This window comes from Diabrotica undecimpunctata, chromosome 2 (assembly GCF_040954645.1).
Source record: "Diabrotica undecimpunctata isolate CICGRU chromosome 2, icDiaUnde3, whole genome shotgun sequence".
NCBI lineage: Eukaryota > Metazoa > Arthropoda > Insecta > Coleoptera > Chrysomelidae > Diabrotica > Diabrotica undecimpunctata.
This window is the reverse complement of record NC_092804.1, coordinates 165,554,703-165,574,068: the sequence shown is the minus strand read 5'-3', so window position 1 is coordinate 165,574,068 and position 19,366 is coordinate 165,554,703. Positions and strand designations below refer to the sequence as shown.

Genomic DNA, 19,366 nt, shown 5'->3' with positions numbered 1-19,366 from the left:
GACATTTGAGATGCTATGTTTTCTCTGTGTTGTTGTACGGGGCGGAGGCATGGACGCTTACAGACACCACTATTAAAAAACTTGAAGCATTTGAGATGTGGCTTTATAGAAGAATGCTGAGAATATCATGGACAGCAAGGATCACGAACAAGGAAGTTCTAGAAAAAATGAAGAAGGAACCAGAGATTGTGTTTACGATCAAACTCATAAAATTGCAATATCTGGGACACGTTATGAGAAATCAGCACCGTTACTCCCTGCTGCAGTCTATATTGCAAGGTAAAGTCAAAGGTAAGCGGGGGCCCGGTAGAAGGAGAATATCATGGCTGCGGAATTTAAGAACATGGTTTAAGAAAACCTCAACGGAGCTGTTTCGAGCCGCAGCGAGCAAGGTCATGATTGCCAATATGATTTCCAACATCCGAAACGGATAGGAACCAGAAGAAGAAGAATATTTTATGAAAACTTGGAGAAAGACCAATGGCATAGTTTCACAATTTCAGGGTGATTTAACTGCTCGCGTAACAAACGTTTTAAAGTAACAGTAAATAAATACATATGTACAAATAATCATTAAGATCTTTAATTTTTGAAAGAAGAGGGCTCCTTAAGAGGAAGTTGATCCTAATATTGAATTTGTACCTCTAAAAATTTTGGTCTACAAAAAATTCAACCTGGAAACTTGGGGCACTTTAGTTATAAACAAAATAGAGGTGCATAAACAGAGAATGACTACGCAAAGTAACAGATACCTGTCTAAGCAAAATCTAAAACGTCATCAAAATATAGCAAGAATGTAGGTAAATTTACAATACAAAGTAAACATATAGACAATTATGATGATTTTTTTATATTTTAATGCAGAAAAAAGTATACCATGACACTTAAATGGTTTGTTTGTTATGGTTAAATCAACTTCAAATCTAACTTAAGTATGGCTCCTAAAATGTTATGTGTATCCTGTGTAACTGTATGGATGTGAAACCTTGATTATGAAGGTTAACATGATGAACAAATTAGAAGCCTTCGAGATGTGGTTATATCGTAGAATGCTCAGAATATTATGGGTTCAACACATTTCAAACAGAGAAGTCTTGAACAGAGTAGTTCATGGTTAAGGCGAATTAATAAAGATGATAAAAAAGAGAAAACTCGAATATCTGTGGCATATAATGAGAGGAAGTAGATACAGGCTAATGCAGTTGATACTCAACGGAAAGATCGACGGAAAAAGAGGAATTGGTAGGACGAAATACTCATTGCTTCGAAACCTTCGTCAATGGATTGGCTTATTAGCAGATGAATTATTACATGCCGTGCAAGATCCAGAACGACATCGGCAAATCGTCATGGAAGCTACCCACTCCTAAATCGTGGGCACGGTACTTAAAGAAGAAGAAGATGGCTCGAACCGATTACTCACTAAACTACTGACAACTAGTACTAAGCTACTCAGTCGACCACTGAAAACATTTGCTAGAACTAAAAAATCTTTCATTATAGTGTGCAGTATTTTTACGATAAATTTATGTACTATTTTAAAGAGCATAAAACTGTCAATGTTTTGTAAATAACCCAAAACAGACCCGCTAAAAAACACTATAAATTATTATGAGGACGTCAACCAAAGGTGAAACTTTTATTTACAAACCTTTAATATACCAAGTTTATAGCAATAACAGTCCACATTTTATGAACTCGCTACTATAAAAAATACTGGTTATCGCCATACACTTGCCAACTTATTTTATTACCAGGTGTTGGAGAAATCGACTACATAATTTCACACAACTTGATTTTCGTACGATTGGATTCCATCATTGGAAGTAAAGATAATGCAACTGACTCGCGTTAAGAATGAAAATGTTTTGCAAGGCAATAACCAATGAAAGAACTTTTGGGATTGTATAAGACTGTAATGAACTACCCTTGTAATACGGAACTTTGTGAAAAGTAGGAATGTGTAATCCGAGGGTAAGACGTCTACTACACCAATGAAACTAGCAAATAAAAAGCTTTTTCGTGACACTCTTTGATACAGGTATCTAAGAACAAAAGTCGATTTTTTGAACGATTTTTAAACTCATTTTAAACGATTTTCGCTGCTTTTTCAGTAAAATTATGTCACTTTTTCATATAATTACCGGTTTTCACCTTAGGTATAGAATATATTGATAGAAATCCGTTCACGATATTATAGTCTGCTTAAAGAGCTTGACAAAATTTTACAAAAACAACACAATTAAAAATAACGTTCGACACAGTGAAGCATAACAGGATACCCGATGCGTTTAAAGAATGCAGACCGGATTCCCGGCAAGGAAAATAATCTACAAGATATACAGAGTGGTGATGAAAATATTGAGTTAAACATGGAGGTCCAAAACTTGAATTAAATAGATTGCGCAAACAATATTGTAATAATCGGAAACACAGATAGAGAAGTACATATAAAATTAGAAGATGGAATAAAAAAATTAGACACATAGACACTACAGACACAGGGTGAGTTTTTAGTGTGTGGTGTAATAAATATAGGGTGACCTATTTTAAAAAACGTAATTTTATTTTGTAGTTCACCTGTCTACAAATTGTTGTCAATGATTTCAATTAAACTTAATCTATAAACTACAATATATTGTTTACCTTATTATATAAAATAAATAAGTGTTTATGCCTTACTTCTTTATATATATAGTGTTGATTTCATAGGAATTTCAATATAAAAATGGTCATAATTTGTTAAATACTCTCTATAGTAATGCAAAGCCCAATAGAAGGGAATGAGAGGAATATAAATATGAATTATTAATTATTAATGACCCTGTAGAGTTCCATATATTTTCCAAGTATGGAGAAAATCATTGCCTACATTTTATCTAAATACATTTTTTGGATATCTTATACCACAATGGAATTATCGACCGATGTCATACTAAAAACTCACCTTGTATATAAAGAATATTGGTTTTTAAAAATAGAACGAATTTGTTGATGAATTTAACGTCAACAGTCGTACTGACCAATATAGCTGACAATAAGCGTTCCTAGGTCTTACGTGATAACAATATATTTCAAATCAAAGATTCGTGAATAACAATGGACCAAAATAATTTGGTAAAATTAAAACATCTATATTTAGCAAAGATCGGCTTGGTAGCTTGGACTAGATCGCTCATTTCTTTTTGAGTAGCATGGTGATAGTTGGCTTACCTCTCGCCTAGTAATTTTTAAAACATTGAACATAGATAAATTTATTGCGGAACTGCAGCTACGAATTGACGACAAATTGACATGAATGAATAAAAATTACTGCCGAACCAGACCAGGAAGGTTACTTTTAATGATGACGATTACCTATCTTCAATAGGACACGAACTGATGAAATTTTTAAGTACATATTATTATTACTATATTACTATATAAGAAAGTATTAATCAAACAACTAATTATTTAACTAAAAATTTATCACGGTTGAAGCATGTCCCTTTTTTAATCTTTCCTATTAGAAAGGTATAATTGTATGTAATTTTTCAGATATTGTGCACCATGAACAACAAAAATATTTAAAAACATTTCTTCGCATTTTAAAATTTTTTTTGATACTGTTTACCTTGTCTCAACAATTTAGTACTATTAAAAATGTACATTACAAATAAATATAACCTTTGTCAAAATATTTACAAAATATACACAATAATTTACTATATTACATAGTAATTTCATTCCTAATATTATCAGAAAATGCTATATATAGAATATATAGAATCAGAAATTCACGCAATATAGATGAAGTTTAAAACAGCCTTATAAAATTCGGGTCACAGTAGATCAGAAAACTTGAAAAGGTCGTTAAACATAACAAAACTGTAAATATTTTAAATTAAATTATTCGAGTTTATTGGAACGATGTGGTAAAAGTAACTGTTCCGTTACTAGAGCAATCGTTAAAAAAAGTACGTACTGGTACTGGTTATTCTCGTATTTACTATTTTCTATATTCGTTATTTAAGTGACGCTACTATTCAAGGAATACAAGGATAATTAAAGAATATAAATTACTATAGTATACTGTAGATCAAAGTTCCTAAAGATCCTTTATATTTAATCCTCTCATTAAATTACAGCAACGCGATTAAACCAAATAACTACAGGAAGTTTCTATTGTTAAGAAACCAATTATTATAAAGCGATATTTTATTAACTAATAGACGAAAAATTACCCCTAAACCAACAAGGACCCCTTGGACGTGTTTCTGATAAAATGAAACTTAGAATGATCACATAATAAAACGGTTATCAAACCAATACTTCAGTGGAAAACACATTACGACATACTACAGATATTATGATTTCAAAAGAATATTTTGACCTCTTACCTTAAATATTATAATGAACGATTATACGAATACAAAACGAAATCGCTAAAATCACAAGAGATGCACTCTCTTATCATACTGATCCCTTAAAACGGCATGGAAAAGTAGAGATAGACGATATTAAGACACTAGACTATTAATAACTATTAGATATACTCCTAGAATATTTTAAGCACATTAACACTGAGATGAAATCAAGCCAGTGTAAGACCAATAATGACATAAATATGCCTAAGAAACAAGACAAGACACAGTCACAACGCAAGGCTACTGGAAATGACAGAGATGAGAGTACTGAGAAGAATTACAGGAAATACGCTAAGAGGTCGAAAGAGAAGTGAAGACATTAGAAGAAAAGGTAACGTACAGTGTATAAATGAATGGACACAAAATAGAATAATAGAATGGAATAACCATATAAGCAGAATGGAGGAGACCCTTGTCTTCAAACTAGCAAGAGATAAGTCACCAATTGGCGGCAGAAATATCGGACGACCGCTCAAAAAATGGAGTGACCAACTTTCATAGAGGTATTAATTCGCCAATAAACAAGCAGAATTGCTTATAAAGAGGAAGAAGAAGAATATTTTAAGCGGAATCATTTGCGTTAATAATAAATGTTTGTACTAAAGATAGCTGAAGTAAAGTCCACAAGATAAAACTGAACAAGATTGTTGCTACCCTTGCTAAATAAGTAACTGGCACTACTTTTATCCAGGCCAAAATAGAGCAAAAAGTTTATTTTCAAGCAAATGTCAGCTCTCTACACAAAAATGGTCTTAAACCTTCAGAAAACTGAAGATTGCCACTCAGATATTACTTCTGTTAAATGGGTAAAGTACAAGAATATGCATATTCTGCGAAAATGATAAAAAAACTACCGAAAATATTGTTTTTAGTAGTAGAGTAATTATTTTCTAACGCCAGAAATGTACTAAAAGAAGCTATGAAATGGATAATGAGCTTTTCCGAAATATACACAAACATAAATACCTTTTATCAGTGTAGAAAAATTAAGGAAGCTAGATGATACCTTTGAAATCTAGGGTTAACTTAGTAGAACAAAAATGTATAGTCAACTCAACAACTGGAAATTACAAAGGCTATCCAAAATGCGTGGGCAGGATTTGGAAAACTGAGTTGGATCTTGAAAAGTACTAAAATAGAACAGTATTTGAAAACCAGAATTTACGATCAGTGTATCCTCTCTATACTCACGTATGGTTCACAGACGTGGACACTCACCAAGTCCAATATGGATAAAATAGTAAGCACAAAGAGCGATGGAAAGATCAATGGTCGGAGTGAGACTTATAGACACAAAAAAACAAACAAATGGATTAGAAGCAAAACCAAAGTAAAAGACGCAGGAGAACATGCTGCCAAATTAAAATGCAGCTTCGCAGGACACAATGCCCGACTGAAGGATAAGAGATGGAACCATGAAATACAACAGTGGAGGACATGGTTAGGAAAGAGAAGCAGAGAAAGACCACAAATGAGATGGGCTGATGACATTAAAAAGATCGGAGGACACAACTGGAAGCAAGTGGCGTAAAATAGAAGACACTGGATTGATTTAGGGGAGGCTTATGTCCAAAGTTGGATTACTTAAGGCTGAAGAAGAAGAAGAATCCAAAAAATAATGAGTAAACAAAATCTGTAATTATGTTTGCTGTTTGATCGACTATATCAGTTCCCTGTTACCTCGAATAGTCAAAAATTATCCATCCTTAAAGTCATCTACAAGAATAACTGACTTTTAAATTCTAAATAAAAAAAGTGAAGGTTGTAAAAGCTAACATAGATATGAAAAAATCAAGTTTTATGTTATAATTTAACGAGCTTTCCAATCCCAATCTGACAAACCCAATAATTGAAATATTATCTATCTCTCAATTTAAACAAAGTACGTCCTGGTCTGGGACGGAGCGTCCGGAATAGTTGAATAGACATGGTGTGGTACTTCGTTCCTGCAGGGCGGGTACTGACTGTACTGAGGAGGTCGCCCATCAATTGACACGTAGCTATGGTTCAGCTGCTCGGAACCATAGTGTTGACTACTAGAACTAGAACCCGCTTCATCTTCGGTACTCCGTGCAGACTCGCCGGACACGTAAGTACTTTGGGTTGGAGTTGGGGTTAAAGCAACAGCATGGACTCCCGGCATCGGTTGGTACTTGCACCAAGAGTCATGGGCCGTAGGAGCTGGAGTGTAGCGAGTGGGAGGTTTACACCTGATCTCTGGAGGTTTCTTGTTCCTCCTGGCGGTAGAGTTGTTAATAACATCAGGCATTGCATATCTTAATTTCTCCCAGAAACGGCGCTCTCCCCATCTGGTCACAGTGCAAGCTCTTAGAAGAGCTCTCAGTTCAGGATCCATGGGTTCGAGGGGATCGCCGCTGAGGATGCAGATAAGTTTTTGGCGATAAGTCGTTCTGAGAGCTGTTTGTAAAGCGGCTCTAAATTCTGGTCGGGACCATTCGTTGCAGATAAGCAGAGGAGATACTACGAAGACTACTCTTCTGGAAGCGTCAGCTGCACCCACCATGGCGTCTGCCAGGTATGACGCGCCACCCATCAAATGGAGGTCTCTGGAATAAAATATAGTTAATTAATAACGATTGTCTACTACAAACATTTTATAAATAAATAACTATGCTATGAATAATCACATTATCAAAGAAATTGTGACAAGAATTTAAAACTCAGTAATTTAACCTGTGTACACCTTATTACTATTTATCAATAAGGCTGTAATAGAGAGTTCCTGTACAGATATATAAAGTCTAACAATACAATATATAAAACAATTGTTATTCATCAGTTCTTAAATACTTTGCATTCTTTAGATAAACGGCTAATAGGGAAAGCGATACCTGCGTCACCAGAAACCAACAATGATAAAATGGTTTAAAAACAAATTCTATTTAGGTATCTCATTGATTATTAAATAAATAATTATTTAAGTCATATTATTTTTCAGTACTTGTCAGAAGAATTCAAGAAAGAATCATTATAATGATACCAATCCAATAATAAAAATCTGATCTATTATAATATAAAATTTTGATTTTTAGCTAAGAAAGAGCATGCTTATTTCGTGACCAATTGGGTCTAAATTGGTGTTTTATACAGGGTTATTTTCATGAATACTTTCATTTTAATAGTTTAAAAGAAACATGATTTAAAATAATACTAAACAGATTGAACTAAATTCTTTCTTTATTCCATTACTTCATGTTAGTCATGGATGGTTACGATATGTTCTTGTTTTTTCTTCCAGAGAGTTCCATGACATCTTCTTCCTCCTCCTTGACATTCTTTATGGTCTTCACATTCCAAGTATGTGTTAGTCTCTTTTGTCAAATTCTTCTGCCTATGTTTTCTAAATGAAAGATTCAATTATGGAAATAGATTTCTAGGTATATCTGCATTTTCTTAGTTAGCTCTTGTTGGTTGGACTTTTAATTAATTTTTATCTGTTAATGCCTAATTTAGCAACACCCCCTAACGATTCCTTACGCGCGCTGGTGGTGACAGCTGAGGTAAACGATCGTGACTCATATTTAAAGCGTAGGGTTTAAAAATGTAGACTGAGTATTAATCCTGGGAGTTTGCATGCTGTATTATACCCTCATAATGTATTCAACAACCCCTAAAAAATGGCCCAACTCAGATAATTTCACCAATATTTCCGTACGGATTATGCAGCATGCAAACTAGGAATAACAATTGGGAATGTTTTTAGCGTGGCATGTTTGGTATTTTTTCGGAAAAATAGAAAAATATACATATATACAGATAAAGAGCATTGCTAAAATCGCAGTGGAAGCCAGAAAGTGGGTCTTTTGATTTTATTTTGCATAGATTTTTATTCTGATCTAGTGCAGTTGACATTTTTTTAAATTTTTTGAGTTTAAAAGTTTTGGAGCATTAAAAAATTAAAGGTATGTGTACAAAAAGATCAAACTATGAATCAAGAAATAAAAAAGTCAACAATATCCAAGAAAACAGAAGTACAGGAGAAGTACGACTGGAAACAGTGGACACTACGGACATGTAAGACATACACAATAGTCGCAAATAGTGTGAAGGACAATGAAAGTGCGAAAGCCAATGTCATTCCTGCTGAATTAAGCATGAAGGAGAAATAATTCTAATTTTAATGCAGATTTTTAATGAAAATATGAACAAGAGGAAGTGGAGTCAATACTTTTCTATAACATATAAGCTATAAGGTAGAATATGTAACCTATATAAGGTTTTTCTTATCATAATTATAAGGATTCAGAATTCAGAGTCATATCGGAATTCGGTTGGTGATAGATCACATTCCTGTGTAAGGTTTTTTCTTATGATAGGTAATTGTTTTTGTTATTTTATTGTCAAAAACAATTGTATGTATTCAAAGACTTCTTGGATAAGGCGAAAGAAAGAATGATGAGATGACTGCCACGAAAAACGTTGTTGAAACAAGTTTGCAAAAAATGAAGATTAGAATCAGAAGAAGAGCAACAACAGCCAGAAAAAAGTGGTAAAAAGCATTAGAAACATTTTAAAATGTGTGTTTTATAACTACAGAGGAAAGACAATAAAATGCATTGACATTATAGTCTGAGCTTAACTAACTAACTTAATATTTTAAGAGAAGAAACAAAGCATTTTGACAGTTTATTACAAGAATTTTACAAGAAAACATTACATATTACAAGAAAACTTATAAGAAACAACAGAAAGACTTCATCAGATTACCAGAAACGGAAAAATTTATTGGAGTAATAACTGTTATAAATACAAGAAATACTGAAGAAGACTGGTGGAAATCCGAACTACAAATGAAAACTATCAATCAAAAGAAGACTAGGAAAGCAGAAACAATAGAATCTCTGAGAGGAAAGGGGTATAGAAAGTAATTATAGTTTTTTAATGTAATTTTTTTTACTGTTTAAATGTGAATTCAAATGCAAAAAAGGCAACAGTCTTGTTTAAAAAGGAATAAAACTGTAGTTATATCCCATCTCTAGAGTAAGTTCGAAAAATTGGAATTATTCGTACAGCTTGACATATTTTGATGAGTTTTAGTGAATAATTTGCCACGATATAGGGAGATATATTTTTAGATATATCAGACAATATAAGCAATTGCGAATAACACAATGGGTCAGTGTATAGAGGAAGAACTTATTGAAACAAAACGTTGTTTTCTGTGTTTAATTATTTAGTTATATGTATAAATATGCAATCATTGATATTATTCTGTATACCGGTGGTATTGTGGTCAGATTAAGATACTATTTAGAAAACTTGTTATATTTAATTTCAAGAAATTTATTCAGCAATAGTAAACATATTCTAAAATCAAACGATTATTGGTATATTTGAAATAATTTAGGTACATATTAACAGATTTATTGCTTTCTATGCCGTTTTAGCCTAACAATTTTCAAATAAGGTAAATAACAATGGGTCTCTCAAACGTACAGCATTGTTTTTTGCAAACCTGTGCAATTGTATGCAGAAACCGCACAAGTTCGCCATTCATACCAACAGAGATACTGTCAAAAATGTCCTATTACCGCAACGAGAGTGTACGAGATGGAGATAATAGTTGTATAGCATCCTTAAATATAAAGGTCTTATCTCCTTTTTAAGAACACGACTATTATACATAAGAACAATACGTAAGGATGTCATGTTCTCCAATGGCAGATATGATCTGCGGGAAAATTATAATACTCTTATGTGGAGAATCGTTCACGTTTCGTATTGGAATTTCTCAAAGTGTATGCTCGAGAAAACAAGTAATTGATTTTGTATTATTAGACTAGATGGGATTTTAGAATGCACCAATAACGAACACGAAAGAATAGTTATATGGGTACAATAATCAGTTGATGGTGAAATTAGTAGTATTGATTTTAAATTTATTTATATACCTTTTGTTTTTAATATTGACAACAAAATTTATTAGAATTTATTATCACTACATCTGTTTTGGCAGAGTGTCTTTCTGAAGTGATCCAGTTTTCGTAAGCGTTTACACTTTATAGTAAAGTTTATACTTCAACTGAATAAGTTGAGGAGTGGAAAACCGTTTTTCTTAAATTGGTCATTCAGAATTATATCTATATTTTTTAATTTGTTAATTTCCGTAGATTCTAATAAATATATCTTAAAGCCTTTATTTTAAATGTGAAGAATTTGAAATTTGTCACTAAAAGAATCATTATTGTCCAGACGGTGAAGTTTTTCCATTATTCAAAGCCCGTTTGTGTTCTGCTATACGTTTGTTAAAATTTTTACCAGTTTGACCTAAGTAAATTTTTGGCAGTCGCCACATTTGGGCAGTATACAGTGGTGTTTGTATTTAACACTGTGTAAGTGCTTTTTGGATCTTGTTGTTCTTAATATATTTGCTTGTTATTGTTTGTTCTAAAAGCTGGTATTATTTATTTCTTTTTTATGTGTTTAGATAGCTTTTGTTGATCTTTTGCCCTTATATACTTGATTTTTCTCTGGAAATACTAATAGTGTTCCTTTTGTAGTTTTCTTTATAAAATTTTGTTTATTGTTTTTTAGTTGTACACATTGCTTACTGCTATTTGCTTAATGCTATTCAATTTTATCTCGAAGTTGTTTTCTGACCTGGGAATTTCTGTTTTATTTTTATTTCACGTAAACTACTTAATGAAAATCTATTGAGAATATTTGAGTACAAAATATTGAGTAAGATATTTGGACCAACCCAATGCAGCGATGATTCGTGGAGAATTAAAATGAATCACGAGATGGATGAACTAATGCAGAGCGCAGATATTGTTAGATTTGTAAAGTCACAAACACTAAACTGGCTTGTCACTTAAATAGAATGCCAGGTACTCGAGGTGTAAAATAATCCAGAAGTGAAACCCCAAGGAAATAGGACAAGAGGAAGGCCCCTTAGAAGGTGGATAGACGATGTAGAGGAATATCTTAAAACCATGATCAGGCAGTGGTGAAGGAAAGTATCTGACAGGAAAAATGGAAGAACGTTGTTAAACAGGTCAAGGCCGATAAAGGGTTGACCATTATAAGAAGAAGAAAAACAACATAGTAATTTATCGATATCTTGTATGCGGTTAAGCATTCGGTTAAATCTGACGATATAATCATATTATATTCTTTAGAAATCTGATTCCATGTGTATAAATAGTCTCTGTAGACCGTCTTCGTTGAATATTGTAATGACACTATCGTCTGCGTAGCATATGCTTTTATTCTTCTGTCTCCAATTTTGTATTTTACTCCCTGTCTGATTTTGTTCAATATTACGATAAACAGAAGTAAGCTTAATCTGTCTCCTTATCTTGTTGTCTATTAGTAATTCTTCAATTATTCTTCCATCAGTCTTTATTCTAGTTAATCTTCCATTAGTCTTATTTTGCCGAACGCTGTTATTAAATCGATGACATAAATGAAGGTAGAGCTGCGATTTGGGTACTATTATCAATTTGTTCTTCCAAAATCATTATTCTTAACATATAAGGATCATCGTTTTTCGGGTTTCAGCAGTAATTTTTAATATTCCTTTATAGTTTGCTGAGTTTTTTCTGTTTTTTTTTTCAATATCAATGTTGTCGTGTTTGTTTTCTTCTTAATCCTCCTAATGACTCCTAAATTTTGATTGTTATGTTACATTATCAACTTGATTCTATTCAGTGATACATTTTTACCCTTGAAATCATACTCTCCTAAAAACTATAGGAAAAGAGTAATACATGACAGGTTTTTGTTACAAATATTTGTCAACAAAAAAGAAAAGGTAAGTAAAGTAAACGTTAAGGTACTACCTACTCTATGGAAACAAATGAAAAGAGTAAAAAGAGAAAAAAATCATCATTATCACTGGCATGACATCCGTTTTTGGGTCTTGCCTTGTTTCAGGATTCTTTCCTATTCTGATCTCTATTTTTCTCCAATTTTTTTATTTTTAAGGATATTATGTCATTTTCTGTTTGTTATATGTATCTCAGCTTCTTCTTGTGCTTTTTCCTACTGGCACTTGTTTGCTTATTTTGTTTGGTATTTCGCCTTGTTCAATCCTTTCCACATGTCCCATCCAACGCAACCTATTTTAATTATTGTTACGAAATCCGGATCCTGGTATATTTTGTATTGTACAAATTTATATCACCTTCGCCAAATTCAATTTTCTTTTCTTCCTTTGTATATGATTATTTTAGACAGTTTTAGAGATTTTCCAAGTCAAGTTTCGACGGTCTTATATGTCAACGGTTTTCTATATTTGGCATTTTGTTTTTCTTGCGACGTTATCTAATCCTAGTTCCCTACTTAAGCGTTGGTAATATTTATTGGCCAACGAATATTCGCCTCTTCAACGTTGTTATCAGACCTAACTAAAGATCCTACGTATGTAAAAATGTTTATGCCCTTAATGGTGTATTCTGCTATTGTTAGATTTTGTAGCTGCCTTATTTCTGCGTTTTTACTTGCATGGATATAATATTATTTGAGCCTGATTGATTTTAAGGCCCTTATTCTGTGCAGCTTGTTTTATTTGATTAAATGCCTCTTTTGCTTAAATTCATTTAAGCAAAATCTAAAAAAATCCTCTTTTCTCTTAAATGCTTGTTCTATTTGATTAAATTTCTCTTCTTGGCCTTGCAATTATGTCAGCATCATCTGCAAACATTAGTATTTGCACATTTTTATTAATAATTGTTCCACGGGTATTGACTGTTGCCCATCTTTTTTCTTTTTTCCCATCTACTGTATCAGTTAATCCATTTTGTATCCGTATTTTGCTACTCTTTATTTTATCAATAGTAAAAAAACAACGATATTTAAAAATATACAATAACACAACTGGGAAATAAAATACAAATTTATAAAAAAAAAATGCAAACATTAGAATATCACCATGATAATTCAAATACACTGACTAAAAAAAGAAGAGATCAGTATACTGTAATATAAAACAAAATATCAGGTGCAGAGTCATATGAGTTGGTACGTAAAAAAAATTTTATTCAATAAATAAATCCAAATTTATTTTCAAAAATAAATCCAAATATCACAGAAAGTGATGGATTCGAAGAAAGCTGGGCAAAAATTAAGTCTATTATCTTAGCCTCGACCAAGAAAGTTTTTGGTGAAGGAAAGGTTTCATGGTTTGGTACAGAAGTGAAGGAAAAAAGCAAAGAAAGGAAAGAAGCCTACCTGAAATACATGTCAACCAAAACACAAGAGGCATACACGAGAGGAATTTCGCAAGAACTTATACACGAGTACTAAGGAAGAGATATTTGGACCAACCCAATGCAGCGATGGTTCGTGGAGAATTAAAATGAACCACGAGCTGGATGAGCTAATGCAAAGCGCAGATATTGTTAGATTTGTAAAGTCACAAAGACTAAACTGGCTTGGTCATCTAGAAAGAATGCCAGATAATCGAGCTGTAAATGTAGTCTAGAGATGGAATCCACAAGGAAACAGAACAAGAGGAAGGCCCCGTAAAAGATGGATAGACGACATAGAGAGGGATCTTAAAACCATGAACATCAGGCAGTGGCGAAGGAAAGTATCCGACAGGGTAGAATGGAAGAACATTGTTAAGCATGCCAAGACTCACAAAGGGTTGTAGCGCCATTAGAAGAAGAAAAAAAGATAAGTTCGCAAAAAAAAATCCAAATAAAAACTAATAACAAAACAAACTGATAAAAAAGAACTTAGTAATTGATATTGTTTATAATGAGCATAATTAGATTATATTTTAGTTTATTTTAATATGCGTCCCGTTAATAGTCGTATACCATTAAGACAAAAGAAAGTTTTTGAATAATACTAAATTTTTTAAATGTGATAATAATTTGAAAAATTAATAGTACCTAAAATAAAAGCTGCAAAAATTCACACATTTAAAGTAAAGATACGATTATTAAATTGAATGATACTAAAACAATTTGTTGACCTTAAAATATAAGATTATTATTAATATATGAAATAATAAATTATTCAATGTTAAAAAAACGCTTACTAGTCCAGAATATGAAGGTTTTCGGCTCAGAATGTTTTCTATATACAAGGATTTGCTTGAAATTTTGACAATATGTAAAAAAGGGCTCAAAGATTAAAACCTACCCCATGCTAATATCTGCTTTTCCTCTTGGGGGTGGTTACCACCCCAACTCAGGGGTGGAAAAAGTTGATCAAAAAAACAATGGTAGTCGATGGAATGCAGAATTTTAAGACAAAAATATTCTTATAGTTTAAATCTTACATTATCTATTAATTTAGAGTTTTTAGAGAAGCAAATATTTTTGGGGTTATTCGTGACTGAAAATTAAAAAATTACAGGTCAAAAAAGCATGTTTTCTAATTGTTTTTCGCAAATAACTCCAAAAATTTAGATTATATCGGGAAAACTGTTTGGATATAAAATGAAGATTATAAAAAAAGATACTCATTTTTTATTATTACCATACACCTAATATTAAGGAAGTTACTAAAAATCGTTTAAAAACATGCTTTTTTGACGTATAGTTTATCACATTCAGCCACAAATTCCAAAAATATTGACTTTTCGACAAAAACTCTTAAGAAAATTTTTGTTGTAAAATTGACTATTAAAGCAACTATCATGTTTTTTTTTTATAAACTTTTTCAACTCACGAGTTAGGGTGGTAACCACCCCCAGAGGAAAAGCACACATTGCCATAACATACATTTTGATCTTTGAGATATTGTTTAACTACTGTCAAAATTTTAAGCAAAACGATGCATATAAAAAAAATTCAGAGGTTTTTTACAATTTCTACAAGTTATTTTCTGGACTACATATAATACGACTTTTTGAGTTGAATGATTCTGAAACAATTGTTTGTCTTAAAATATAAATATGTTTACTAAGATATGAAAATAAATACATATATAGATTAAAATTAATAAAAAACACAAACATTTATAAAATATAAAAATTGTCATTTTATATTTTATTTAAACAATATCACATACAAATATTCAATTATTTTGTTATTTTAAAAAATAAATAGTTTTGCTAACGATATAAAATATTTTAAATTAGTTCAGGGAAAAAAAAGAAAGTAATTTTTTAATATTATAAAAAACTTATAAAAAGTGTGATAAATTTTTGTACTAATTGAAAAATTATCTAAGATATAAGATTACATAAGAATCTCTAATTGAATAATTGCAATGGTTTATATCTTTATTTGAACAAAATAATATTTTATAAAATTCTCTTACCTGTAATGCAAACACAACGTGTGTCCTAATTGTTCCAGCTCAGGGGCAATCACTCTCGAAGCAAGATCTTCGTCTTTGTGGCTGTACACCATGTAGCAGTCGTAAAGCCTATCTCTGTCGTCTCCACCATCCAATCCCGCATTTACATCTTGAAAAATCCGAACGCCGTACTTGGAATGGGCCCAAAGTCTTACTTCTTGCCGAAAAACAAACATAATAGCGACCAGCAAACACACTACGATGACGGCCACGAGGGTAGCGGCCAGAAGGGGTACGTAGCTGCCGCCGCCGAAGAGTTGGTGACTTTTTATCACCTCGCGCTGAATAACCGATGTCGCGATAGCATTATCCATGTCCTCGCAGCGGTGAATCACATCCGCGACCGTTTCGGAGTTGTCCATATCGGCACAGAACATTTTCGCGGGATTGCCACCTGTCTCCCGAATCCAGGCTACGAGTCGGTTGAGAGTATTGCAATCGCAGGACCACTTGTTGCCGTCGAGGGTAACACGTGGATTGGATACGCTCGCTTCAGAATCCGGCAACTTCCATGGGACGAAATCAACGATTTTATTCTCGTCTAATTTGAGCACTTCGAGATTATGCATGTTTTTAAATGTATTATTATTGACGTAACTGATCTCGTTGTGGTCTAAGTAAAGTTCGTTGATATTTTCTAATTGATCGAATTCGAAACCACGCAATTCTTCCAATTTATTATTTTCCATATGAAGTATTTTTAAAGAATTCGCCCCGTTAAAAGTCCTATTGTGTAAAGCTTTCACGTTACTGTTATTTAAAAACAAAACTTCGAGTTTTTTCTTACCGATGAAAACGTGACTACCTAGCTCGCCTAGGTCGTTACCGTCCAGGTAAATCTCAGTAGCGTCCATCGGAATTTTTTCGGGAACGTTGTTATACCCCGCGTTGCTGCAATCTACAACATTCGAAGTCCACGTATGGTCATGATAGCAGGTACACCTATCAGGACAAGTCATTTCACAATCACAAGCGTCAAAATCACAACAATGACATACCGGGAAACAATGCGCATCGTATGGACACAAAAAGTTCGACGGTTTTAAAGTTAGTAGCGGTTGAGGAGGCGCGCCCCTGGAGTGGGCGAGCTCACAAGTCACAGAATCCAAATCCAATACTTGAGGGTACTGTCTTAAATTACTGAGATGATTGATTCTTAGAAGCCATTCCATCTTACAATCGCAATAAAAAGGATTGTCTCCGATATAAAACTGCGGCAAATCTTTCTCGTTAGTAACAGGACTGAGACTTAGCGCTGCCAAATCGAGAAATTTTATTTCGTTTCCGTACAAAACCACTTTTTCCAAAGCTTTTTTGTCATTGAACGTGTTTGCATGTACTTTTGTAATCTTATTGTTGTTTAAAAAGAGAGTCTCTACGCTGTCAGGTACTGAATTTCCTTTAACTTCTGTTATTAAGTTGTAACTGGCATCCAACATTTTGATTTTTAAGTTGTTTCTTACGTCGTAATAATTCGCTAGCTCGGGCACTTGGTTGTCGTGCATGTCGAGCCACTCCAAACTGACAGGTAAATGGCTGAAATCGAACCAGAGTAGTTTATTCGATGAAACATTCAACCAAACGAGAGTTTTTAAATTTGTAAATACACCACTTATGTCCGTGAGTTCGTTGGAATCTAAACGAATGGCTTTAAGTGTTGGATTACTTGAAAAAGCACTCTGTTCAACGTATTTTATTTTATTTGAAGCTAAATTCAATACCTGTAACGATGGCAGTGTAGAAAATGCATCTCTAGAAATGTTCACGATGTGGTTGTCGACTAATCTCAGGCCATATAGCATCTCCAGTCCTTCAAAAGAGGCATTAGTCACCGATTTGATATGGTTCTTACCTAAATCGAGCGTTCTTAAGAAGCGTAACTGTCCTATACCGGGCGGCACTGTACCGAGAATATTTCCGTTCAAACCCAAGTCCTGTAAATTCGTCACGTTCTCGAAAGCTTTCGGATGAATGTGCTCTATTTCATTCGAATCTAACAAGAGTTGGTTTAAAGCGTACATTCCGGAAAAATGGTAGTTTTCAATACGAACTAAACGATTGTGGCTCAGTATGAGACCATGTAAATTCTTCAACTCTGTAAAAGCACCGTCTTGAATGGAATTTATGTTATTGTGTTCTAAATTTAAAATTTGCAACGTATATAAATCTCTAAACAAAGTTGTATCAATCTTGGTTAATTGGTTACTGGCTAAATTCAACACAACTAATCTTACTAGGCCTGCAAAAGTGTCTCTTTTCACCCAATGACTTGTAAGTTCGTTATCTGATAAATCAAGGACCTGAAGTTGGTCGAGTCCTTCTAAAAGGCCTGGAGCTAGGACACTTAGCGAGTTGTTATGTAAATAAAGATGTCTCAACTCTCTCGAGCTTTGAAATAGTTCTGGTGGTAAAGCAACAAGGCAGTTACTTGACAAATTCAAGGAGTTTAGTGCCGTTAGGCCCACAAAAGCTCGGTCGCCCAGAGTAGAGATTGCGTTATTTTCCAAATGAAGTTCTTCCAAAGATCGCAAAGCCGAAAAGCCATTGTCTGACAAGGATATAATGTCGTTGTGAGATAAATCCAAAATTTCTAATCCACTAACACATGCTTTTCCCGGAGCTAAAGGTCCGTTGCCCCAATCGGAAAATCCTAAAGCTGAAGCGTTTTGAAGTTTGTTTTTAGTAAGATTAAGGTGTTTTAAGTTAAATAATGGACAAAATAATTCTTCTGGAGTGCTCCAAATATTATTATCAGCTAAATCTAAACTTCTTACATCTGCCAATCCTCGAAAGCTATCAGGATGCAATTCTAAGTTCATAGCAGACCATTCTGAATTGTGCGATCTCAAAGAAAGTTTTTTTAAATGTCTGAGTTGTGAGAAGGCTCCAGCAGGTATATTTCTAATTTTGCAATTTTCTACTCTAAGATCTCTAAGTTGTTTCAGCGAGGATAAAAAATTGCCCTGTCGTGCGGTTTCCAAAGAACTCTCGAAAAACAAAACATCGTTACACTCTAACATTAATACTGTCACGCGATCTGATTCAGATTGAGTTAAGTTCCTAACCAAAAATTCAACACTATTTATGGTCCTAATTTGACAATAAAGCACTGGTTCTTCTCCACTTACATTGACATCAATAAGTTGCATCTGCCATTCACAACCTCTCGGTGGGGAATCCACATTCGTTAAACTTTTTGCGAAAACTGTCACTAACAAACCACTAAATATTAACCAAATCATCGTAACGTTTTTAATTTTTCTAACTACGAAATTGTCCCATTCGAATTGTTAAATCATCACAGATACATTTACCACCGCGCGTGTGGCTATTCGAGAGTAAGCTTACACAACTTCACTCTTTGACGCTCTCAACGGAACTGAAGTTCAGATGTTTTGGGAACTGTTGCGTACGATCGGAGTGTAGGAAATCTGGGCTCCTCCCACCATCCCCTCTACGCTATAAAGCGCTCTCTGAATGGACGGTGTCACGTGTATGTACAAAATTTTACAATGTGCAAATTGGCAACCAGTCCCCACCTTATAATTATTTTTAATTGGCACTTGGTACTGTATATTTAAAAAAATAAGAAATAATATTTGTATTTGTTTCTGCGATTGGACAAAATTATGCACTTCCAATGCAAGTTCCGATGTAATATTTGTATTGTTGATTAATTA

The 19,366-nt window shown here is 33.3% G+C and overlaps 1 protein-coding gene across 1 annotated transcript; it reads right to left on the bottom strand.

The window, feature by feature from the left end:
• Positions 1–445: 445 nt before the first annotated feature.
• LOC140435164 (toll-like receptor Tollo) lies at positions 446–19,064 on the bottom strand. Its single transcript, XM_072523917.1, has 2 exons — positions 15,648–19,064; positions 446–6,973 (listed from the first exon to the last, which is right to left on the bottom strand). Exons 1-2 carry the CDS (start codon positions 18,926–18,928, stop codon positions 6,280–6,282), a joined length of 3,975 nt encoding a protein of 1,324 aa, XP_072380018.1. The 5' UTR covers positions 18,929–19,064; the 3' UTR covers positions 446–6,279.
• Between the last annotated feature and the right edge of the window lie 302 nt (positions 19,065–19,366).